Source organism: Girardinichthys multiradiatus, chromosome Y (genome assembly GCF_021462225.1).
Source record: "Girardinichthys multiradiatus isolate DD_20200921_A chromosome Y, DD_fGirMul_XY1, whole genome shotgun sequence".
In the NCBI taxonomy this organism is placed as follows: Eukaryota; Metazoa; Chordata; class Actinopteri; order Cyprinodontiformes; family Goodeidae; genus Girardinichthys; species Girardinichthys multiradiatus.
Window position 1 is genome coordinate 6,498,073 of NC_061818.1, and position 24,743 is coordinate 6,522,815.

General features: G+C 43.2%; 2 protein-coding genes across 7 annotated transcripts; one reads left to right on the forward strand and one right to left on the reverse strand.

Moving 5' to 3' along the window:
- Positions 1 to 208: 208 nt before the first annotated feature.
- LOC124863711 (putative leucine-rich repeat-containing protein DDB_G0290503) lies at positions 209 to 20,255 on the reverse strand. Of its 6 annotated transcripts, none has more exons than XM_047358155.1 (18): positions 20,165 to 20,255; positions 18,686 to 18,749; positions 17,601 to 17,880; positions 17,354 to 17,459; positions 17,155 to 17,236; positions 15,508 to 15,617; positions 15,096 to 15,331; positions 9,428 to 9,666; positions 9,121 to 9,231; positions 6,081 to 8,945; positions 3,968 to 4,115; positions 3,696 to 3,801; positions 3,272 to 3,425; positions 3,122 to 3,190; positions 2,926 to 3,012; positions 2,671 to 2,779; positions 2,496 to 2,578; positions 209 to 584 (listed from the first exon to the last, which is right to left on the reverse strand). In XM_047358155.1, exons 1-18 carry the CDS (start codon positions 20,221 to 20,223, stop codon positions 528 to 530), a joined length of 4,965 nt encoding a protein of 1,654 aa, XP_047214111.1. In that variant the 5' UTR covers positions 20,224 to 20,255; the 3' UTR covers positions 209 to 527. The 6 variants fall into 6 exon arrangements, with proteins under 6 accessions (XP_047214111.1, XP_047214113.1, XP_047214112.1 ...); XM_047358157.1 differs by having other exon boundaries at positions 9,428 to 9,633; positions 17,155 to 17,239; XM_047358156.1 differs by having other exon boundaries at positions 9,428 to 9,663; positions 17,155 to 17,239.
- On the forward strand, positions 20,226 to 24,575 carry LOC124864863 (protein NATD1-like; the record flags this gene model as incomplete). The annotated part of the gene is made up of 3 exons (XM_047359825.1): positions 20,226 to 20,394; positions 21,591 to 21,709; positions 24,086 to 24,575. Coding segments are annotated over 3 exons (405 nt in total), but the record flags the coding sequence as incomplete, so codon positions are not given.
- Between the last annotated feature and the right edge of the window lie 168 nt (positions 24,576 to 24,743).

The window sequence follows — 24,743 nt, forward strand, 5'->3', positions numbered from 1 at the left end:
TGTGGAAATGAAACAAATGAGGCTTTTAAAATCAAAATAAAGGTGGCTACATTTATCATATTTTGTTGTTTTTGTTTATCATGGTAGGGATTTGAGATTAAATGACATTATTTATCATTTTAGTTCACTTAGGCGGTTTAGATGGTGGTTACAGCACAGCGGCTGGATTTACGATGATCTGATTTTGTCAATAACCCAAAACAACAACCGCAATAAACAATTTTAATGTAAACATCAGCGCTAAGACTATAATTTACAAAATCCATGTGAAATATAAGAAACCAATATATATACAGTACAATTTTCACCTGACAGAGCATATGTTTACCAGCACTGCATCTTCATCAAAAAAAGCCTGTTTCTTGCTCCCTCTAGTGGTCACACCTTTAAGTCAAACTCCAAACCACAACAAATCAAAGTTAAACATAACATACATGTCCACTGAAGACCAACACAAATGTCTCTTTGTACACAAACACCCAAACATTACACAGATTTCCTGTGACGTCAGGTCACCTCCTGTAAATTTAGGATGACTCAAACAACTTCTTCCTCTCTTGGGTAGAAAGGCCGTCTTTTAAACTCTGAAAAATATAAAAAGAAGAAACAAAAAGAATTCACAAGAGAGCTGAAAGAGAGAAAATGACTAAATTCATAACTGGTCCAAGTAAAACTGTTTTTGAAGACCCTCTACAAAGCAGGAAAAGCATACTAATCATTAATAGACGAAAACAAGATATTCCAGGATTTCTTTGTAATACAGCAGCCACACTAACACAAAGTCTTAGCTCTGTTCAGCTGTGCATTACTTAAGCTCATAGTAGATGTTCACGGCAAATAAAATTATTTCTATCAATTAAAATTTCTGCTTCTACATGTTTCTACATGTTTAACTTCAACCAAATCAGAAGATACCGATAGTCCCTTTGCCTCCACCTTCCACCTGTGTGTCTCAAGAAGTCATGTGAAGCGACAACTGGAAAGACTGAACCGGAATAAGGCTGCAGGTCCAGATCGTGTCAGCCCTAGAGTCCTGAAGGCCTGTGCAGAGCAGCTCTGTGGGATTCTGCAGCACCTCTTCAACCTTAGCCTGGCCCAGAAGAAGGTTCTAGTGTTGTGGAAGACCTTGTGTCTTGTTCCGATACCAAAGAAAACTCACCCATCAGTCCACTTTTTCTATCATGGGAGAAGAAGTAGAGGTGGTGTAGGAGTATAAATAGTTTGGTGTTCACCTGGAGAACAGACTGTAGTGGAGATGCAACTGTGAAGCCATCTACAAGAAGGGACAGAGCCGACTGTACTTCTTGAGGAAGCTTAGGTCTTACAGTGTATGCAGCAAGATGCTGCATATCTTTAATAAGCCTGTTGTGGAGAATGTGATCTCTTCTGTCATCATCTGCTGGGGTAGCAGAATCACAGCCAGGGACTTAAATATCCTGCCCACAGCCATCAGCATCTAATACAGCTCTTTGAAGAAACCTGTATAATATGAGCTACAACAACGTTTCATTTCCCTTCAGGATTAATAAAGTGTTTGTAAACTTAAACTAAACTATTAAAATAAAGTTCATAGAATGCTCTTCCATCCTGGTAACTAGACCATCCATCTCTTGAGGTTGATGTAACTAAACAAAACCTGATCTTTAACCACATTTCCTAAACGAGCTGCAGACGCGAACAATAGCTGAATAGTTACGTGGAAAAAATATGGATTCTATGTTGGTGAGCTGGCCAGGTCGTGATGCTGCAGAGCACCCCCACAAACCATGACATTCCTACCACTAAGCTTCACAGTTGGTATGAGGTTCCTTTCCTGGAATGATGTATTCAGTGTATGCCAAATATGTCTTCTGTTCTGGTGTCAAAATAAGAGTCATCTAAACAATAGCAAGAGCCTGTTGTAGGCCCCGTGATGACATTTTAGGGTTTTTGAGACCTCTTTTAGCATCTTGTGGTCTGCTTTAAGGGTGAATTTGCTTGGCTGTTTTAAATATCAACTTAAAGACTATTTTGTGTACGATGAAATTACCGACTTCCTCCATGGTCAGAAATGACCATGGTGATCATTCTGACATCAATAGTCAGGAGCAAACTAAACTGACATTTAGGCAGGACAAACCTCCTTCCACAATATGAGTAAGGACGATCATCTTACCAGTGAAACCAGTAGAACATTTCCCAGCGACTGTGGGAAATAATTTTTCATTACTGGACAAATGTAAAGTAAAACACAAAATACTATTGTTGACTATTACAATAACCTTAACTATTAATAAACTGTACTTTTCTGGGTGTTTTCCATCATTTGAATGCCCCCATCACTCTCTCTGTGCTTTAGCATCCTAGCTACCAAAATCCATCAAGAGCAGTAAAGGTCCATCAAAGAGCCAGGATATATTTCTATAGTGTTTCTGAATGGAAAGAGCATTTATATGCACAGCCAAATGTAAAAAAGAAATCTAATATATAGCAAAAATGTTGGTGCTGATTTTTACCCTTGATCTGAACCCCCGTATTTGACGCAAGAAGGATGATTTCTCTTTCTTTTTGATAGCTGGGTTGTGTGTCACAGAATCCTCTGTAAACAAAGACAGAGCAGGGGAACAAACAATGTAAAACCACTTTAATAATGTTTTTGTAAATAAAACCATAGTTTCCTTTTTTTCTCACCAACACGGTGCCCTGAAGTATCTCTGCTTGGAGACCAAGTGGCAAACTTGGCTTCATTGTAGTTGTTTGTATGGAGGGCCTTCAGTTTATTCTCAGCATAAACTTTGTCCTATAATACACAAAGATGGTTAGATTGTAACTGTCGGTTGAATATATTTATTGTGCGTTTTTTCAGAATTCATATAGCAACTTCAGTCAGGGCCATAAGAAAGATGATTCCTGATAATAAATGATAAATTTACAAGATTGTTTTACCATTCGAGCAAGCTCCAAGTCCCCCCTGAGAGAGAGAGCTTCCTCTCTGAGATGCTGCATCTCTGCCTCCTTTGCCCTCAGAGTCATCTGTTACAATGGAAATACATCAGTTTCACAAGGTATCACAGTATCACAATTTGACAAAAAGCTGATGTTGTTTTTATGAGATCCATGTTGAAATTTTACAGACACCTACTTCCATCTGGTAGAAGTTATCGACCTGAGCTGGGTTTCCTGGAAGCCGAGTCACTTCTTCTGGCTCTCTCTTAAAAGGAAATAAAAATACATAAGACATTTAGTAAAATAATATTAAGTCTACCGACACATAAACAGTGGAAGTTTCCACCTTCTGTTTGAGTTCCTGGTTTTCTCTCTGGTACTGCATCACTGATTCCCTCTCATTCTGCAGCTCTTGGCTCAGCTGAGAGTTTTCCAGGCATTTCTTCGTGTGCTGATCTGACAGCACCTCCAGCTCCCTCTGCAATAATTGGATCTCCTTCCTGTGATGAAAAAGCAGAGGCACGGAGGATGTTGGACAGTTAAGTGAGTTTTGGAGGAAATTGCATTAGAAAGTAGCAGTTATGTGACTGATGAGCCACAAACAGAAAGTAACAGAGCCATAATGAGCAGCTCTGGGAAAATGATTTTGCACTGGAAAAATAAAGAGAAACAGAGAATGAATTATTTAGATTTCTTCTTTAAACAAAATAACAGCAAGAGCATAGAGCAAGAACATTTCAGGTCCTAAACAACCATCTCTGGTGACTCACTCATATTCCACATGGAGCTCAGTGATGTCTCCACTCTCCCTGATCTGCTGAGTTTGTCTGCTTCTCTCTAGCTCCTTTTTATGGGCTCGCCGCAATGCTACGATGGCTGCAAAAAGTAGAATCCATATAAAAATTTCAATTCCTGGAAATTCAAGGTTATTTTTTGTCTTTTTCTGAATCAATTCTCACATTAAACGTTCAAAAATTACAATTCCCAATGCACAAATGTCTCTAAGAAGAAGAAACTGACAAAATGTTAAAACTGTATTTACCCGACATAGTAGCAGCTGTCTCCTCCTGCAGGAGCTGGTCTTTCTCCTTCAGGAGTTCAGCCACCTGCTTTTGATGCTCCTGCTGAAGGTCCTTTATAACCTTCTTGTGCATTCCTTCCATTGCAGCAAACTCAAGATCACATGAAGCCTGTAGTAAAATGAGTCAACTAGTAACAAAGACCATTTAAGCAGACAGTTCTGTCATTGCTAAAATAGAAAATAAAATTAAAAACAAAAATACTAATTTGGTCATCATTAGGTCTTTAACCTCAGAAGAAGAACAGATGTCAAAATCTTTCCTCTTTCACGACCATGCTTGACAACAGGTATAAAGTATTTGTGCTGATGCCTTTGTTTTTCTGCCAGATGTGAGGTTTTGCAACATGAACTAAATTCTCCAAGTAGATTTCTTCTCTGCAGGGGTGGCCCAAGGTTGTATGGGGTCTTAAGCAGAATTTGATTTTGGGCCCCATTTCCTGTTAAGACCATCACCACCACTAACAGAGTTTCAATACGGATTTGGTGGATTCTGGGAGAGGAAGCCAAGTTTAATTGGCTTTGCTTAATAGCAAACATGGACATTTATTAATTATTCGTTGAGACATATTTGTGGACAAACCAAGCTTAAACAAGAAGAAAAGATGAATCTCATAACATCAGATTGTAACGATGTTAACACAACTATCTAACTGTGGAGATTATTCTTTGCGGTTTCACAAATAACATTTCTCAGTTCCTTTACATCTTAAATTAAAATTTTAAACAATTGCATTTCTTTATTTATGTATGCTGAATCCGTCAAATCAAATGTAACAGTATTCTCATTCTCAATAAACAAATGTACAAATTTTACATCTAAGGTTTGGCTTAAAATTCAAGCATTTATGGGTGAGACCTGATGATTTGGGGGCTATAAGTAGTGGCTTCGTTGCTTTTGCCTTGGGCCTGCTCTGCTTCTCTGCAAAGCACCAGGGTTTGTCCTGCTACTCTGCAAGCCAAAGCTTTCAGGTTCTGTCTCCCACAATAAAAATGCATTCTCTCAGCAGCTTAAACAAGGTAAGCATTTCCAATAGTGCAGTTAGAAGAATACGTCCGTATGTAGGTATTACATTTTTTGTTCTATTTGATTTCAAAATCATCCAAACTCAGAAGAAAAAAATAAAAATGTTCCCACTTTCTTGCATTAGAATAATAGATCAGGAAATGTTCTCACTAACAACTTCAGATTCATGAGCAGCCACGACTGTTTCTCTCAGATCACTGTTTAAACCTCATTCTGATACCTCTTAGTAAATCCAGTGCAGCCAGTTTCTTTCAGAAGTCATATAATTAGTAAATAACATCTATGTGTGTAATTTAAACTAAGTATAACTGCAGATGTTCTGTGAAGACCTCAGAGATTCTGCTGGGGAACATTAGTGAACAAACAGCTTGCTTGGATGTAATATTTTGATAGGATCTTACATTCTAAGTGCAATACATGCAAAGTCTACATGCCAATAATATATTTGGTCTGTTGGACAGACGAAGCTTTGCTTCACAGCAGGACGACGCTAAACATACAGCCAGAGCTACAACAGAATGGCTTAGATCAAAGCATATTCATATGTTAAGACAGCCTAGTCAAAGTCTATATATAGAATAGGTAAAATGTTATTAGCTTTGCAAGCTGGTCAAGACATAGCTAAAAAGACATATGGCAGTAGTTTTACTAAATATTGACGCAGGGGCGCTGAAACCAACTGCAAATCATTTGTTTTATATGATAATGTTTTGAAAACCGTCATTTTTCATCCACCTCACTGTTATGTGTTGTTAGTGTGGTTTATCACATGAAATCCAAATAAATCACATTGAGGTTTGTATTTGTTGACTAAATGTGATAAAGTTCAAGGGGTGTGAATGCTTTTGCAAGGCATTGTAGACACACTGTGTTTAACAACCACCATTTTTTACTCAGCCATTAAAGACACAATAGAAACAACATTTCAAAACAGTTTCTGAGAAATGACTTGAGAAGCACCTAGAGCTGTCCTATATTCAACAGAGGAGAAAATAAGCAGTAAATGATTTAAAAATCAATATAAATCTCATAAAAAAATCTTTTTATTACCTGCAGCTTTTCCAGATCTTTCAGGTAAGCTTCTCTCACAGTGACTCCATCGGCTTCTATGGTTTTGAACTCCTTTACGTTACTCTCTGAGACAGCCTGGTCAGGCACAGAGGAGGTACCTCCTGTTAAAGGAGGAACCTCCTCTGTGCAGAATTGGTTCTGTCTTTCTTTACAAACACCAGATTTGGAGTAGTAGCCATGCAACTGCTTCATTTCCTCCTCATGGATCTGTTGCAGTTCCTTTATCTTCTCTTGAAACTCTGCTTCCAGTTTCTGTCTCTGTTCCTTGTGATAATCCTCAATTTTCTGCATGTCTTCCAGGAGTCTTTGGTTTCCAATATCCACTGACATTATCTTCTGCGTAGCTCGCTCCAATTCCTCTCTCAGTACACTGTTGTCCTCCTGAAGCTGGTTTAAGGCATCGTTTAACACCTCCTGCTCATGCATCAAGCAGCTGAGCTCCTGCTCTTTGCAAAGATCTTGGGGATTGTTCTGTGATGCCTTGCTTTGCTGAAACTCTTGATTTATGTCTGAATAAAGCCTGTCAGATAAATAAATCAACTTCACCTGCTCCTGGAAAAACATCAGATCAGCTTCAGAAACATTGTCCCCACTGTGGTTTATACCTTCTTGGACCTGTGTGTGGTTATCTGAAAGCTCCTGGCAAACCTGGCTTAAGAATTTAGCTCGCTTTTGCAGCCGAGACACAATTCGCTCTAACAAACCTCTTTCTCTCGCTTCCCCCAACTTTTTTACAGCTTCGTCTGAACCTTTAACTTGCTCCTCATAAGAAGACAACTCAGAGGGGCTGATATCTGCCAGGCCTTCCCTTTGATCATGACCGTTCACTTGAGTCACGCTCTGTTGCTGAAGTTTTAAAGCAGCGTAAATGAGCTCAGCTTCAGCACAGAACCTTCCAATCACGCTCTCTAGAAGCTGATCGCTGTCGCATTCGGTTCTCCTAGACTCCATCCTTTCTTCAGCTTTTAGGCTCAAGATTTGAGAGATGAAGTTTTTGTAACTATGAACCACATCACCTTTATCCTCTTTTTTCACTGCAGATAACTCACAAATCCCATTTTGATTCTGCAAGACAGAAACCATTTTCTCTACAACAAACAGCTCCTTGATCAAATACTTCCCAACATCTGACATATCATGTGAGGGTTGGGTGTTGGTAAATTTAGAAACAATGTCTCTTTCAACTCCAGCTAATTTCTCATCATTGAGGATCTTGCCCTCTTCTTTGCTTGCACTGCGTGATTCCTGCTGAAGTCTCTCTGCCTCTTTCTCCCCTTTTTGAAGGCAGACAGCGACCCCGGCCAGATGCCTCTCGATGTCGGGGATGTTGACGGGAGTGGCCTGAAGTCTCTCCATGCAGGCCTGGACCACGTTCAGAGCCACCTGAAACCTTCCGACTAGCATCCTGCAGCAGCACTCTGTCTCCTGGGCGAAGCGCTGGTTCTGCTTGGCCTGACTGTGGAGTAGCAGGCTGAGGTGCTGGGCCGCAGCGCGGCTCTGGGTCAGCTGGGACCACAGGTGGGGGTCCTGGCAGCTGACGTGACCCTGGTGCTCCTCCAGTCTCTGAGTGATGTCTCTCAGTTTTTCCTCGGTGATGAACAGCTTAGTTTCAAGCAGCTGGATTACAGTCATGAATCTTTCTGGATCATCTCCGGCAGCGGTAATGTATTGGCACGATGCATCCACTGAGCGAGAACGGGTTCTTGCATGTTCCAGAGAATTGCTGTCGTTTCCTTGGAAGACCTTCATCAACAGAGAGCTTGGAGGCTCAAGTGTTGGTTGTCTGTCTTTATCCTTCAGCTTAGGAGAAGAACAGGTGCAAACTCTCATCACTTCGCTCAATTTCACTTCTGTCTCCTCTAAGCTGTTACCCAAGACCTCCATTTTCAGCAGCACCTCACTCAGTTCCTGCTCCTTCCTGTCCAGCAGTCTTTCATAGCCTTCCCGAATGTCCTGTGTTTCAGACTCCCTCTGCTGCACCTTGCCCAGTGCCACCTGCAGCTCCTCACAGACTTTCTCATATGAGTGCTCCAGGTTGTAGTAGTGTGTCTCTTCTGTTTTCAGCCGATCCTGCAGCCTGCCCACCTCCCTGTCAGCCTCTGACAGCTGGCTCTGCAGCTCCTGACAGCGATGGTCTAACTGCTCCCGTTCTTTCTGCAGGCGCTGCATGGCTGATACTGTACATGCCAACTCCTGCTGCAGTTGCTGTTGCGCCTCTTCGATTTGCCTGGTCCACATCTTAGTCTTGGTTTGGCTCTCCAGCTGCTGCTCGGCCCTTTCCAGTTTGTTCCGCAGGTCCTGGGAATGTCCCTCAGCCTGAGCCAGGCTGGCAGCCAGGCTCCTTCTTTCTCTCTCCTGACTCGCCTGGAGGAGCAAGAGGTGTTTCTGCAACCGGGCCTCTTTCTCCGCCTGAGCATCCTCATAAGTACGAAGCTGAGCTGACATCTCTTGGAGGTGTTTCTGCAGCTGTTCGGCCTCCTGTTGGAGGCTCTGTTGGCCCTGCAGCTCCTGCTGCAGCTGGACCACCTGGGATTGTGTCTCCCTCCTCTTCTCTTCACTGATGTTCAACTGGTCCTCCAGGGAGGCCACACGGTGCTCCCACTCCTGCTGCTGCTCCAGGAACCGCTGCCGATCCTGATCCAGATGCATTTGAGCGAGCGCCGTGGCGTCCCCTGTAACCAGCAGCTGTGCTTGCTGGGCCAAGAGGTCGACTCTACGTCGAAGCTCTGCCTCCCTGGCCTCCTCCTGACTCCTCTTCAGTTCCTCAATCTCCATGCAGAGATTGTGATTTATTCTCTGCAATTGCTGGAAAGTTAAGGCTTGCTTTGGAGATGAGTTGATGTCCTTTTGCAGAAAATATTAGGAAAAAAAAAAAGATTATCTAATAAATTGGCACAATAGAGACCTCTAACTTCATAACAGTCAGCTTCTCCATCACATCTTTACCAGGGATGCCCGTTAATTTGGCTGCACTTTAAATATGGTTTTAGATCTTTAGATGCTTTTAATATTGATTTACCTGTGCACAAAGAAGTTTCCCTGAATTATTCTCTCTTTCTTGTTGTAGCTCGTCCTGCAGATTCTTGTTTATTTGTTGAATTCGTGATAGTTCTCTTTGTGTTTGTTGTAGCTTTGGAAAAATAGAACCAAACCTTTACACAAAATCCTAATTTTTTAATGTACAATCTACTAAAAAACATTCAATCTATTTTTTGTTAGTCCTGTTGGATTTTTTAAAAGAACTGCAGTTTGCAGCAGTTATATGGGTGTTTTCTTTTTTTCTCTTTCTCACCTGTATAGCAGTGAAATTGCAGTTTTCATCTCACCTCTTTGACAAGTTGCCCTGTTTGTAGTGCTTCCTGGTCCTTTGCACACATGGGATTCACCGATACCTGTTGCTCTTCCTTCTGCGGCTTAGTTTCACATTCCTGTGAACTCGGTTGCTCAGCTGCCGTCTCGGTATCTGTATGTTCCTTGAAATCTTCACCATCTGACAGCACCACCGTGGAAGAAGAGATGTCACTCTGGAATCCTTCAAAAGATATGGATGCGTCTATCACACCTGCTGTACAAAAGCAAAGGAAGTAAATAATAAAGAACAGACCTTCATGTTTACACGTCTTTCCTTTTTAGTTTGTGGAGAAATATAGTGGGGAAGGTGAGTAATTTAACACATCGACATTTTCTCAGCAAATATATTTCCAACGAGGCTTTTGACATGAAATTCACACACAATTCCAGCCTGGCCCCACGTGAAAAAGTACTAACCTGACATAATAATCATGGAGTTACCGCGATGAACATCACTCTTTTGAAAAGCTGAGTTCAGTATATATTCTACAGGTCTGACCCTAATCAGGTGATTAGGGTCAGACTTGTAGAAGCAAGAAATTCTTTAAATGGAGCCAAACTTTGAAAAAGCAACACATCTCACCCCAGTCTAAGAAAGTTCAAGAGCAGAAACAAAGTCATTGACATCTATAAGTCTGGAAAAGGTTGCAATCCCATTTTAGTGAACCACAGTGAAAACATGGAAAAGTGGTGAATCTTCCAAGGAGTGGCTGGCCTACCCCAGAAGCACACTGACAACTGATCCGGGAGGTCACAAAGGAACCCTGAACAACATCTAAAGCACTACATGCTTCACTTGCCAGCATTAAGGTCAGTGTTTATGATTCAACAATAAGAAAGAGGCTGGGCAAAGTTGCATTAGTGGACCTAAAAGGACCTGTCTTTAGGACCTGGACTTTCCAGAGCCACGAATTCTGCTCTCTACCAGAAACTCCTGATGGAGAATGCCAAGCCATCAGTTCAAAACCTTATGCCCAAGTGCAATTGGGTTTTTGAGCAAACACGCCTGCAAGTCATCTCTGAATGACTCAAAGGAAGTTTTTTAGGGGGTTTAGTAAAAGATCAGACCTAAATCAGCATGAGATGGTGTGGCATGACAAGTCATGATCAATGGTGTTAATGCCAAGGGTGGAATAACCAGTTAGCCTGTCAAGGGAGCAATAACATCTCCTTACAGGGCCAGGCTTGTTTGAATAGCTTTTGTTTTTAATGAATGAAATCGTTCGTTCGTCGTCTTCCGCTTATCCAGGACCGGGTCGCGGGGGCAGCAGACTCAGCAGAGACGCCCAGACGTCCCTCTCTCCAGACACCTCCTCCAGCTCCTCCAGGGGGAGCCCAAGGCGTTTCCAGGCCAGCCGAGAGACAAAGTCCCTCCAGCGTGTCCTGGGCCGTCCCCTGGGCCTCCTCCCGGTGGGACGTGCCTGGAACACCTCCCGAGGAAGGCGTCCAAGAGGCATCCGGTATAGATGCCCGAGCCACCTCAACTGGCTCCTCTCGATGTGGAGGAGCAGCGGCTCTACTCCGAGCTCCTCCCGGATGGCCGAGCTCCTCACCCTATCTCTAAGGGAGTGCCCGGCCACCCTACGGAGGAAGCTCATTTCAGCCGCTTGTATCCGTGATCTCGTTCTTTCGGTCATGACCCAAAGTTCATGGCCATAGGTGAGGGTAGGAACGTAGACCGACCAGTAAATTGAGAGCTTTGCTTTTCGGCTCAGCTCTCTCTTCACCACAATGGACCGGCACAGCGCCCCCATTACTGTGGCAGCCGCACCGATCCGTCTGTCGATCTCCCGCTCCATTCTTCCCTCACTCGTGAACAAGACCCCGAGATACTTAAACTCCTCCACTTGAGGCAGGAACTCCCCTCCAACCTGAAGAGGACAAGCCACCCTTTTCCGGTCGAGTTCCATGACCTCGGACTTGGAGGAGCTGATCCTCATCCCAGCCGCTTCACACTCGGCTGCGAACCGCCACAGCGCATGCTGTAGGTCTTGGCTAGAGGGGGCCAGCAGGACCACGTCATCCGCAAAAAGAAGAGACGAAATCCACTGGTCCCCAAACCAGACCCCCTCCGGCCCTTGGCTGCGTCTAGAAATCCTGTCCATAAAAGTTATGAACAGGACCGGCGACAAAGGGCAGCCCTGCCGGAGTCCAACATGCACTGGGAACAGGTCCGACTTAGTGCCGGCAATGCGGACCAAACTCTTGCTCCACTCGTACAGGGACCAGATGGCCCCTAATAAAGGGCCCCCGATTCCATACTTCTGGAGCACCCCCTACAGGGCATCACGAGGGACACAGTCGAATGCCTTCTCCAGGTCCACAAACACATGTGAACCGGTTGGGCAAACTCCCATGAACCCTCGAGCACCCTGTAGAGGGTATAGAGCTGGTCCAGTGTTCCACGGCTGGGACGAAAACCACACTGTTCCTCCTGAAGCCGAGGTTCGACTATCGGTCGGACTCTCCTCTCCAATACCCTGGCATAGGCCTTACCAGGGAGGCTGAGGAGTGTGATCCCCTTGTAGTTGGAACACACCCTCCGGTCCCCCTTCTTATAAAGGGGGACCACCACCCCAGTCTGCCAGTCCAGAGGCACTGTCCCCGACCGCCACGCAATGTTGAAGAGGCGTGTCAACCATGACAGCCCAACAACATCCAGAGATTTGAGGTACTCAGGGCGGATCTCATCCACCCCCGAAGCCTTGCCACCTCGGTGAGTTCAGCCTGGGTGATGAAAGAGTCCAACCCTGAGTCCCCAGCCTCTGTTTCCACCACGGAATACGTGATGGCAGGATTGAGGAGATCCTCGAAGTACTCCTTCCACCGCCTGATAATGTCCTGAGTCGAGGTCAGCAGCATCCCACCCCCACTATAAACAGTGTTGGCGAAGCACTGCTTCCCCCTCCTGAGGCACCGGACGGTTTGCCAGAATCGCTTCGAGGCCAACCGGTAGTCCTTCTCCATGGCCTCACCGAACTCCTCCCAGGCCCGAGTTTTTGCCTCTGCCACAGCCCGGGCCGCAGCACGCTTGGCCTCACGGTACCCAACAGCCGCCTCAGGAGTCCCACAAGCCAACCACAGCCGATAGGACTCCTTCTTCAGCTTAACAGCATCCCTTATTGCCGGTGTCCACCACCGGGTTCTGGGATTGCCGCCACGACAGGCACCGCAGACCTTACGGCCGCAGCTATGGGCAACAGCATCGACAATAGATGCAGAGAACATGGTCCACTCGGACTCTATGTCTCCAACATCCCCCGGGATCTGGTCGAAGCTCTCCCGGAGGTGGGAGTTGAATACATCCCTGGCCGAGGGCTCCGCCAGGCGTTCCCAGCAGACCCTCACTATGCGCTTGGGCCTGCCAAGTCTGTCTGGCTTTCTCCTCCTCCAGCGGATCCAACTCACCACCAGGTGATGATCAGTGGACAGCTCAGCCCTTCTCTTCACCCGAGTGTCCAAAACATGCGGCCGAAGGTCTGATGATACGACAACAAAGTCGATCATCGACCTCCTGCCTAGGGTGTCCTGGTGCCAAGTGCACTGATGGACACCCTTATGTTTGAACATGGTGTTCGTTATGGACAATCCGTGACTAGCACAGAAGTCCAATAACAAAACATCACTCGGATTCAGATCGGGGAGGCCATTCCTCCCGATCACGCCTCTCCAGGTGTCACTGTCGTTCCCCACGTGGGCGTTGAAGTCCCCCAGCAGAATAATGGAGTCCCCGGGAGGGGCACTATCCAGCACCCCCGACAGGGACGCCAAGAAGGCAGGGTACTCTGCACTACCACTCGGCCCGTAGGCTGATGATAGTCAGAGACCTCTCCCCAACCCGAAGGCGCAGGGATACAACCCTCTCATCCACTGGGGTAAACCCCAACACGAGACGGCTGAGCTGGGGGGCAACAAGCAAACCCACACCAGCCCGCCACCTCTCCCCGTGGGCCACTCCAGAGTAGAAGAGAGTCCAACCCCTCTCAAGGAGATGGGTTCCAGAGCCCACGCTGTGCGTGGAGGCGAGCCCGATTATTTCTAGTCGATATCTCTCGACCTCCCGCACAAGCTCAAGCTCCTTCCCCCCCAGCGAGGTGACATTCCACGTCCCTAGAGCCAGCCTAAGCATCCGGGGATCGGGCCGCTGAGGTCTCCACCTTCGTCCGCCACCCAATCCTCTTTGCACCGGTCCCTCACGGTTCCCCCTGCAGGTGGTGGGCCCACTGGGGGATGGCCTCGCGTCTCTCGTTCGGGCTTGGCAACCCCACACCATATCAAGGCACGTGACGTCGCCCGGTACGGCGGAGCTGGGGTCCCACCCTGGAGCCAGGCCTGGGGTCGGGACTCGTCGGAGAGCGCCTGGTGGCCGGGTTGCTCCTCGCGGGACCCGGCCGGGCCAAGCCCGAATGAATGAAATCATCATTTAAAAATGCATTTTCCATTGACTTAACGTGTCTAATCCCATAACGTGTTGATGACCTTAAATATTTAAGCGTGGCAAAATAACAAAAGCAGAAGAACCTTGTGAGGGAGCAAATACTTTTTGCAGCACTGTATGTGTAATAAAGTGGAACAACACAGAGAATAAGTATTGCACACATGAAGAAAAGACATTCACAACCTTATTGTTGCAAAACATACATATGGTATTAGTTATAGTCGTATTTCTTAATATCTTAATGTTCCAGTGGGCACCAATGGGCCTTTAATCCACAGGTTAAAAACATTTTGTCATCAACCAGCCATCATCTGGTGCTCCAGGGAAGATAGAGAAGTCAAAAGGAACTAATCAGAGAAGTTGTCCTAGAGTCTATGAGAACTTGCAGAGAGCTTCAGAAAGGCCTAAAATTAGGTGAAGTTGTTTCAAAGAAATAACCTCAGCCACTATGGCAACTCTGCATGCTCTGTTCAAAGGTATGTTGGAGCGTGTCAACATCTGGACAAAGAAATACCAGGAGATTATAGTCTGGTTAGATGAGACCAAAACTGAACACTCTAAATGTCAATGCACACAACATATTTGGAGGAGGAATGGCTCTGCACATCAGTGCGGTAACACTACACCAACGGAGAGGTTTGGGGGTGGGAGCATCATGGTGTGGGGTTGTCTTTCAGCATATGGTACTAGCAGAGATTCTTGATGAGGATCTGAAGATGAGACAAGGGTGGATTTAAAAAAAAAACAAGGGTGCCGAATACAAAGGCATGAAAACGCAACTGATTTCAGAGGGAAGAAAATAAAGCTGCTAGTCAATCCGGCTGAAACTCTATGCAAGTAATTGAACATCAGAGTGAATAGAACCCCAGAAGCTTCAAGATTTGAAGACAGTTTGAAGAATGGGTCCAAACCACACCTAAGAAATGTATGTCACTAGTTTCTCCTTCCAGTAGAAGTCTTGAAGCTGTAATTCCTTCGTATGTGTGGATTATTCGGGTCGTTAACGACATCTGGTGTGAATTTCATGTCAGTATTCCCTTTAGAAATAGATTTACTAAGAAAAATGTTTGTCGTGTTAAATACTAAAGAATAAATATTCCACACATTATCAGTTTATTACACTAATACAACCAGCATGGATCTTACACTTCACTACTGTCTAAGTCAAACATCACAGTTTTGTCTGAGTTGGTGACATAACTCACCAGTCTTGGTGGTTTCCACAGTCTGAGCTTCATCAGTCTCCTCCACCTGCTGTGGAAGATTTGCAGGTGTTGGCACATGTGGAGGAGAGGGTGAAACAGGTGGACGAGAGGATGACGAGTCTAAATCAGCCAGGCTTTGTGCTCCTTCTATATGCTGTGGGGACGTCAGTTCTTGCTGGCATTCGCGTGACTCTTCACAGTCTTCCAGATCATCTTCTTTACTTTCTGCAAGGGAGCTGGGAGGAAGAATGACATTCCTTCACACAAAGGGTTAAATGTCAACACAGATTAGGATTACAGTACTTTATAACGTAATTCACAACAGCCTCCACTTCTGAGATGAAAGGAAAATACTGTACTGAAAGAATTGACAAAAGCAATTAGTTACTTATGGGAATAACACCAAGTCTACCTTGCGTCGCGTTGTGTATGATTGAGCTGCACATTTTTAAAAACAGCTTGAACCCAGTTGCGTTTCACCCCAGCGGTCATTGCACACAGTGTGTACACCCCATCTTTGATCTGTGGGAAAAGAAATAGACACTTATTTCCAGCATCTTCTAGTGACTGACCTACAGTGCTTCTTAAATGTGTATACAACCCTGTTAAAAGGAACATTTTTTATGTCTAAAATAAAAAGGAGACCATGATGAATCAATCAATACCCTTTTCCACACACAGTAAGATGCAACATTTTTATCTGCTAGTCATCTCAAAAGCAAACTAAACTCTTGAACAAAAATTATTTTTAAAAAAGGCAATAATTGGGTGCATACCCTCAAAATAGTTGAAGCAATCAGTTTTCTTTGGTAGGAGTCTATCGGTATCCAACATATTTCTCCACTCTACCTTGCAAAGGGTCTCCAAATCTATTAGATTGTGAAAACATCCCTTTTCAGGTCATTGCACAGATTTTCTGTCATATTTAGTTCTGGACTCTGGCCAACCTTAATTTCCCTTTCATAAGGTCATTCCTTTCTGGATTTGGACGTATGCTTGGAATCACTGTGATGCTAAAAGATAAAATTCTATTTGTCTTAAACTGTCTGCCAGATACCTGAAGGTTTTGGTTCAAAACATTTTAGGAACTGTTCATGTTTCCTCCACCGTGACCAAAGGTCCGGTTTCATCAGAGGGAAAGTAACCCAGAGCATGATGCGGTCACCACCATGTTTCACTGTAGGTATGCTGTTCTTGTCTTGCCATCTTACTTTCTGGAATTATGACCCAAAAGTTCCAGTTTGGTTTCATTAGACCACTACACATTCTGACTAAAGGTTTTAGAAGATTTTATTCATATCTGGAAGAAGACGCTTTTGTTTTTTTCAACCCTACTTCCTAGACCAGGCACCTATAGATTAAAGGAGATAGAACACAACTAGTGTTTGCTAGATATTCCTGCAGTTACTTCAGTGTTTTCTGCATCACTATTTTCAGGAAATTATCAGTTTTTGAAATGCCCATGCGGTGAAATACTCTCTTCTTGAGTGCTACCTTTGTAAAACCACATTGAGTCTGGAAAAAAAGCTATGAATATATCTATATATTTTCCAGTATTATTTTGAACTTAAAGAACTATGGTTAATTTTATAATGTATTATTGAGGAGGGAGAAAAATGCACGTTCTTGAATAAATTGAAACTAGTTGAGTTCCTTACATATATAAGGAAGATTTCCCACATTAAAAAGTGGCTTAAAAACACAAAAGGACTTATCAAGAAGTAAAAACATTCTTTGTAGGCTACCATTAGTTTGAGACAGTTGTGGAGATATTCAGAAAAAGGACTGCTAAAATTTAATTTTACTATTACCTTTATAAAATACTTGTTCAGTTATTCATTTGGGAGAGTCACTGTAAAGCCACGAAAGGGTCACATATAACGCCAGAGCTGCAGGTTGCAGACACCTAATCCAGATGATCATGCATTTCTAATATAACCCCACAAATTAGACCAAAGTGTTTGCAAACCAATCATTGAAACCTGATATTTTAAGAGAAACACAAGATTTAAGTCATTTCAAACTGCAGTTGAAATGGAAATGAAGACATATAATGTACCTGCTTCTTTTCTTTGGTGGTCTGAGGATGACATATAGCAGTGGAGACCACAGAGGAGGAAGGTGGTTGCAGCTGAGTGAAGCTGCTGTCCAATGTTAAGAATGGTAGAAACGATTAAATCAGCAACACGGGAAAATTATGCATTTCACAGAGAAAACACCAAAAGAAAACCCTCAAAATACAATGCATAAATTTTAACCTTATTCTCTCCACGGAAGATAACAGCTTGCTAGAATCCAGTGTTGTCCTCCCTGGACCTTGTCCTTTTCTTACTTGTGAACTTGCGTTAGTGTTGTATGTATTTTCTGCAGAACCAGAAAGCCGCTCAGATAAATATCAAAGCATCTCAAATAAATTTTCTTTTTTCTGAAAGTTATTATAATGCATGCATACAAATGCTCATGGTAGTTCAAATGAACTCAGGAGTTGGTAAACAGAGTATTTACCAGCGGATTTTTTATCAAGTCGGCTGAGTGAGCGGCTGCTTCTCATGAACGGAGTGGCGGTGAAAGAAGAGGCTTGGAGCGAGGAAAAGCTGCGGCTGCTCCGCAGGCGGAGAGCTGGTTTTGCTGGCTGCGATGATGGTCTGGTAGCCTGGTGGCTGACCCTGCCTCTGTTACCAACAACTTTACCACCAGCTGTCGAGTCACATCCTTTGCTGCTCTTCCCACTGGATTTAGGGGCGCTGCTGGAGTTCTGTTTACCTCCAACACACGCTCTAACCTCCTTTCAGAGAAAAAAAGAAAATACTTTTCTCAAAAACTATGTCAAATATATTTATGTCTCCTCAGTTGAAATGTCAAACACCACACCACATGCTCATCCCCAACCCAGCTTCAGTTTTTTTGACACATACAATCCAATAAACCTCAGGGAGAAGCTTTTAATCCTGACGAGAGCTCTTAATTTACTTAAGTACCATCTGCACTGAGGCCACAGACAGAAACAGGCACACACACACACTTTAGAGTTAATCACACTTGACCATCTGAGTGCCAACACACATAGGCAGTCAACTCCAGTGTCTGGAGATGCAACCTCAACAACTGCAGAGGTAATGAATCTGTGGCTGAAGCACAAGCAAGAGAAATCAATGGGAAGAAGGCTGAGGAGGCCTGACTTAGCAATTTGTGCAGACTGTAAATACACCAAGCAGATCTTTAGCCATTTACAGCAGCATAAATCTGTCAAAACACATGCAGATCTCACGTTATACAACTGGAGAAATTGTGCTCATATTAAAAAGCACTTTTATATCCACAGATGGTTAGCCTGTTTAAGATATTTATAAATAAATAAAAAAAACAGAACTATTTATCCCTGGTATAAAGTAAAAATGGGATGCTTTATGTGTTAGATACATAATATTCATATAGATGAATACAGCATATTCCTGGTTGCTGGATGACTAATATGTCTGGTCTGGATAGTTCAACAGTCCTAGTCTAAATAGATAATTGCTTAAAAACCATTTAGTGTTTTTATGGGGACCCCTTTATCACCAGCTGGATCTTTATGTATTAAAACTTACATTTTCTCGGTCCTTCTGCACAGGTTTGTTAGTCTTCGTGGTTACCAGTGCCTCGTTCCACCTGCTATAGAAACAGACTGCAGATAATCATGTCATATCATGGAAACCTTCACAATATTTGTGTAACCTTGTTTTTCTACAATATCCGCCTTACAATCTTTTATACAAAGATGCAATATTTGACTGACTTTACATCATGTAATAAATCATATCTTAATGCCTGCTGACTTACCTTTGCTTTTTGGATGCCATTTTTAGCTACAAAATTAATAAAAAGCTTTTAAAGAACCAAAAAATGCAAAGTATTATTTACCAATTTATTCCGTGCTAAGAAAAAACGTTAGTCTGTCTGGCAGAAACTGTGGAATAAATCACAGACAGGTGAACACAAAGACTCCCAGAGAAACCCACACAAAGACTCACCCACACCTAATCCTACACAGACTTGACACACTCCATTAGAGTTTTGTAGGATTAGCCCAACACCTCGATAGGATTACCACGCTGTGATTTTAGACAACTTGATGCACCAACCTTCTCTACCGTGCAAAATTCTCCAAGTCTATCAGATTTTGAATACACCTCTTGTCCACAGCCCTCTTAAGGTCATTGCACAGACTTTATAAGATTTAGAGATGGTTTTGGTTTGGGCATTTTAAAACTTTCATTTTCCTCACAAGAGGCCATTCCTTTTTATATTTGAATATGTGTGCAACCTTATTCCTCATTTCAGTCATATAGAGAATCTAAGAAATGACTGTCTTCATTGTGCCATAGAATATGTATAATACTGGGATTTTTATTGTTTTTATTAGTTCTTTTGGCAAACTGTGGCTTAGGCTAAAGAATGTAAATGAACAAATATCAGGGAAATCCTAAGTTATGTTATTTTATCTTTGTATAATATTGATTTATATAGGTAATTTCGTTGAGATGTCTTGTCTTTTTGATCCAATAGATACAACATAATTTATTCATCATTTAAGTGAAAACACATGACAAAAGCAACACTACAGTACAGAAATTGAAATAAAGTTTCTTAATTTATTTTGTTGCCTATTAAGTGAAAGACCAGACAAGCCAACCATACCCCCAATAATGTGTGTGCCCTTTGACACACTGTACATAATGGGCTGTTTGATGCAGTAGTTCTCAAAGATACTCATGCAAACGCTCAGATGTGCTGAAAAACCGGGACCCGGCCTGTCACTAAAAACAAAGGGATGGTGCATTGTGACAGCCATAGTTGTACAGTCTATTTTTTAAATATGATGCCTGAGGGAAAATCTTATTTCATCACTTTTAGTATCAATAATTTGACCTGCAATGCATTTATGTATCCATACTAATCACACCTCCCAGTTAAGCTTAAAAATGAAAGGTAAAAGCAGTACTAATGCATTACAATACTACTGTGGTGAGCAGAGCCAAACGGTTCGTATCATTCTCGGAAGTCCCACCGCTGTGACATCTCCGCACCTGATTGGCTGATCGTCACTGGACCTCACAGCTGATTCGGTCGAACCGAGTGTTTTCATCCAAACCGTTCATCATCATCATCTTCATCGTTCATGTAGCCATATCTGGTTTGCAGAGAAAGCCCAACAGATCTGCGAAAATGGCTCAGGCCAATGTGTTTGAGGCGAACAGCTCTCAGATTCAGGTGGAACACGATAAAAAGCGTCGGCAGTTTGTCATAAGGCTGAACGGTAGGCTGAAGGCTGGAACAGGGTGCTAGCTTTGTGACGTTAGCTTCCTGCTCTGCTAACATTGTTGTCGTGCCCCCCTCTGATGAAGGACTCCAGCTGCCATTTCATGCACAGCTGCCTTGTTCTGCTCAGTGGGAAAGAGGTCTGAGCCATGGCAGTAGAGCTTCACAAAAGCTGGTGCATCGATTGGCTTTTGTATAAAATAAACTCTTTCAATTATAACTCCTATCAATAACTTAGGTCGGACATATTTCTTCTTAAAATCGGAGGCTCTACAGGCTTTTTAACTCTCCTAGGTGTAGGAGATGTCTGGTTTATTCCTTTTTTAGAATTGTTTTACGTTTTAACCTAACTGCTTTTGCTTGCTAGTTTAAATGCCGCATTTTTTCTGAATGTTGATGTGTAGCCTCTATATGTGCTGCTTGGTTTCATGTCGAACTTGCTTGGCATGTAGAGCTATGTGACGTGTGTTCCAAAGATGTTACTCAATCCATTGTTTCCCTTGTTGTGAACGATGATCTGTATCCCACTCGCATTGTTCAGCACCAGCAGGACTATTTTTCAGGAGCCCATAATGATACCTGGTTAGCACAGGTATCATTTATTGATATGGGACATATGGGCAGTTGCCCAGGGCAGCATTAGCAATGCGGGCGCACTAGCACCATATGAAAATATAACGTATTTATCAGTTGCGCCCTGAACAAATGTCTGCTTTTAGTCATGTACAGTCAGTGGGGAGCTGGGACCACCTGCTTGATGCTGAGAATAGATTCAAGAGTCTTCATTGTCATTATGTCACCGTTATGTAATTTCGCTGAGACACCGGCTTAAAAAATACACATGTAGGACACAGGCATGAATTAAAAACACTTATAGAAAAATGAAGAGCGTTAGGAAGATAATGGTTGAGTTCCTTGTGCAGAATTGCACTAAATTTTATCCTTCCCCAGAATCTCATTGAGTTCCTTTGTTTTGACTAGCAGATGGAGGCTCGCCCAGAGTGCCATTTATGCAAGAACCGGCACTGATTACTCACATTTTGTCTCATTGTGTTCTAGCCTTAAACATTAATTCCTGTTTACTTTGGGGGTTTATGTTGAGTTTTAAAACTGTTACCTCATGTAGTTTGTCTAATCTGATTTGCTAGGGCGTAGTCCTCAAAACAATCACCACACAAATATGTGTGTTCTCAGGATCCCATGATCGAGCAGTCCTCCTGTACGAATATGTTGGGAAGAAGACGGTGGATTTACAACACACAGAGGTCCCAGATGCTTACAGAGGGAGAGGAATTGCCAAACACCTGGCAAAGGTTAAAATTGTAGATTATTTTTTACTTTCATTCAATTTTTTGTGTTTTACAACCAAAGGTATTTCCAGACGAACAGATTTGTCTTTCCTGTGAGCAACAGATAATTGAAGTACCCAGCATGATGCAGCAACTGGTCGGGGAGGGGCACTTTTGCATTGCTATCAGCTATCCCAAGCCTAGTTGGAGCGTACAGCGAGAGGGACATTTGAACATTCCTCTTTGCACAATCTCTTTATATCATCCAGAGTTATGGGGATTCTGCTATGCCCTCTTCTTGACAGCTCAATCCACAGATTTTCTATGGAATTTAGCTCTGGGGACTGGAAGAAGGTTGATTTTGTGTCTGGTCATTCTTTGGTTGATTTAGCAAAATGTTATAGACTATTATTCTGCTTAAAGACCCAATGATGAGCCATTTACAGTTTTCTAGGAAAAGACACCTGATTCTCATTTGAAATCTCTTGTTATTTCAAAGAGTAAATGATGCCCTTCCCTCCAAATAGGTTCCCTGGGCTTTTGCAAAGTAGAAACGCAGCATCACAGATCATCCACCATACTTAGCATTGAGCATGAGGTGTTTTTCCACATATTCAGCCTTTTTTATACAAGGACTACCCAAATTGCTTTTTGCCAACAAGCTCAAGTTTACAGGTCCTTCTCAAAATATTAGCATATTGTGATAAAGTTAATTATTTTCCATAATGTCATGATGAAAATTTAACATTCATATATTTTAGGATTCATTGCACACTAACTGAAATATTTCAGGTCTTTATTGTCTTAATACGGATGATTTGGCATACAGCTCATGAAAACCCCAAAATTCCTATCTCACAAATTAGCATATCATTAAAAGGGTCTCTAAACGAGCTATGAACCTAATCATCTGAATCACGAGTTAACTCTAAACACCTGCAAAAGATTCCTGAGGCCTTTAAAACTCCCAGCCTGGTTCATCACTCAAAACCCCAATCATGGGTAAGACTGCCGACCTGACTGCTGTCCAGAAGGCCACTATGACACCCTCAAGCAAGAGGGTAAGACACAGAAAGACATTTCTGAACGAATAGGCTGTTCCAGAGTGCTGTATCAAGGCACCTCAGTGGGAAGTCTGTGGGAAGGAAAAAGTGTGACAGAAAACGCTGCACAACGAGAAGAGGTGACCGGACCCTGAGGAAGATTGTGGAGAAGGGCCGATTCCAGACCTTGGGGGACCTGCGGAAGCAGTGGACTGAGTCTGGAGTAGAAACATCCAGAGCCACCGTGCACAGGCGTGTGGCAGGAAAATGGGCTACAGGTGCCGCATTCCCCAGGTCAAGCCACTTTTGAACCAGAAACAGCGGCAGAAGCGCCTGACCTGGGCTACAGAGAAGCAGCACTGGACTGTTGCTCAGTGGTCCAAAGTACTTTTTTCGGATGAAAGCAAATTCTGCATGTCATTCGGAAATCAAGGTGCCAGAGTTTGGAGGAAGACTGGTGAGAAGGAAATGCCAAAATGCCAGGAAGTCCAGTGTCAAGTACCCACAGTCAGTGATGGTCTGGGGTGCCGTGTCAGCTGCTGGTGTTGGTCCACTGTGTTTTATCAAGGGCAGGGTCAATGCAGCTAGCTATCAGGAGATTTTTGGAGCACTTCATGCTTCCATCTGCTGAAAAGCTTTATGGAGATGAAGATTTCATTTTTCAGCACGACCTGGCACCTGCTCACAGTGCCAAAACCACTGGTAAATGGTTTACTGACCATGGTATCACTGTGCTCAATTGGCTTGCCAACTCTCCATGACCTGAAACCATAGAGAATCTGTGGGATATTGTGAAGAGAACGTTGAGAGACTCAAGACCCAACACTCTGGATGAGCTAAAGGCCGCTATCGAAGCATCCTGGGCCTCCATAAGACCTCAGCAGTGCCCACAGGCTGATTGCCTCCATGCCACGCCGCATTGAAGCAGTCATTCTGCCAAAGGATTCCCGACCAAGTATTGAGTGCATAACTGTACATGATTATTTGAAGGTTGACGTTTTTGTATTAAAAACACTTTTCTTTTATTGGTCGGATGAAATATGCTATATTGTGATATAGGAATTTTGGGTTTTCATGAGCTGTATGCCAAAATCATCCGTATTAAGACAATAAAAGATCTGAAATATTTCAGTTAGTGTGCAATGAATCTAAAATATATGAATGTTAAATTTTCATCATGACATTATGGAAAATAATGAACTTTATCACAATATGCTAATATTTTGAGAAGGACCTGTAGTCTTACCTGATCAACAAAATGGTGTCAGTTTAGGTCCTTTGGACATTTAGCAAACTCAACATGTTTATGTTTGTGATGAAAATATATTCAAACGTTCCTGTCATTGTTTACTTTCAGGCAGCCATGGATTTCGTGGTGGAGGAGGACCTGAAAGCTCATTTGACCTGCTGGTACATCCAGAAATACGTCAAAGAAAACCCTCAGCCTAAGTACTTTGAACACATCTATCAATGACCCTACATGGCTCCAAAAAGACTCGAAGACAGCGACTGTGTGGCAACATGTTTTGGGTGGGAGGTTTTTAGGATGCAACACAACAAACCTCCCAAGTATTGTTAAACGCACACTGAGTGAACGCAGATTATCTCAACCCAGAGCTGGGCCGTCAGGTGGACGTGGACTGTTGAAGAAAAATCCCACGGTTTAGGCTTGCAGAGACAAAGCAGCCCGAAAGTGGTGGCTCGAACTTCCAGGATGTTCTCCCCACCGCAGACTTAAAGCAAACGCTGGTTACATGTCTATGTCCTCATTGGGACTCAATAAGAGCTGCAAGTTCAGACTGATTTCATGTTTTTTTTTTCTAATACAGGTCCTTCTCAAAAAATTAGCATATTGTGATAAGTTCATTATTTTCCATAATGTAATGATGAAAATTTAACATTCATATATTTTAGATTCATTGCACACTAACTGAAATATTCAGGTCTTTTATTGTCTTAATACGGATGATTTTGGCATACAGCTCATGAAACCCAAATTCCTATCTCACAAAATT

Bases quoted from the DNA above. Each gene is read 5' to 3' on its own strand.
- LOC124863711 (XM_047358152.1), bottom strand. From the start codon at position 20,223: ATGAAAACACTCGGTTCGACCGAATCAGCTGTGAGGTCCAGTGACGAT. The intron at 17,240-17,353 runs GTTAAAATTTAT...AACATTGGACAG, and splicing joins TCTTCCGTGGAGAGAATAAG to CAGCTTCACTCAGCTGCAAC. The intron at 15,618-17,154 runs GTACATTATATG...CTTTTCCCACAG, and splicing joins CCACCAAAGAAAAGAAGCAG to ATCAAAGATGGGGTGTACAC.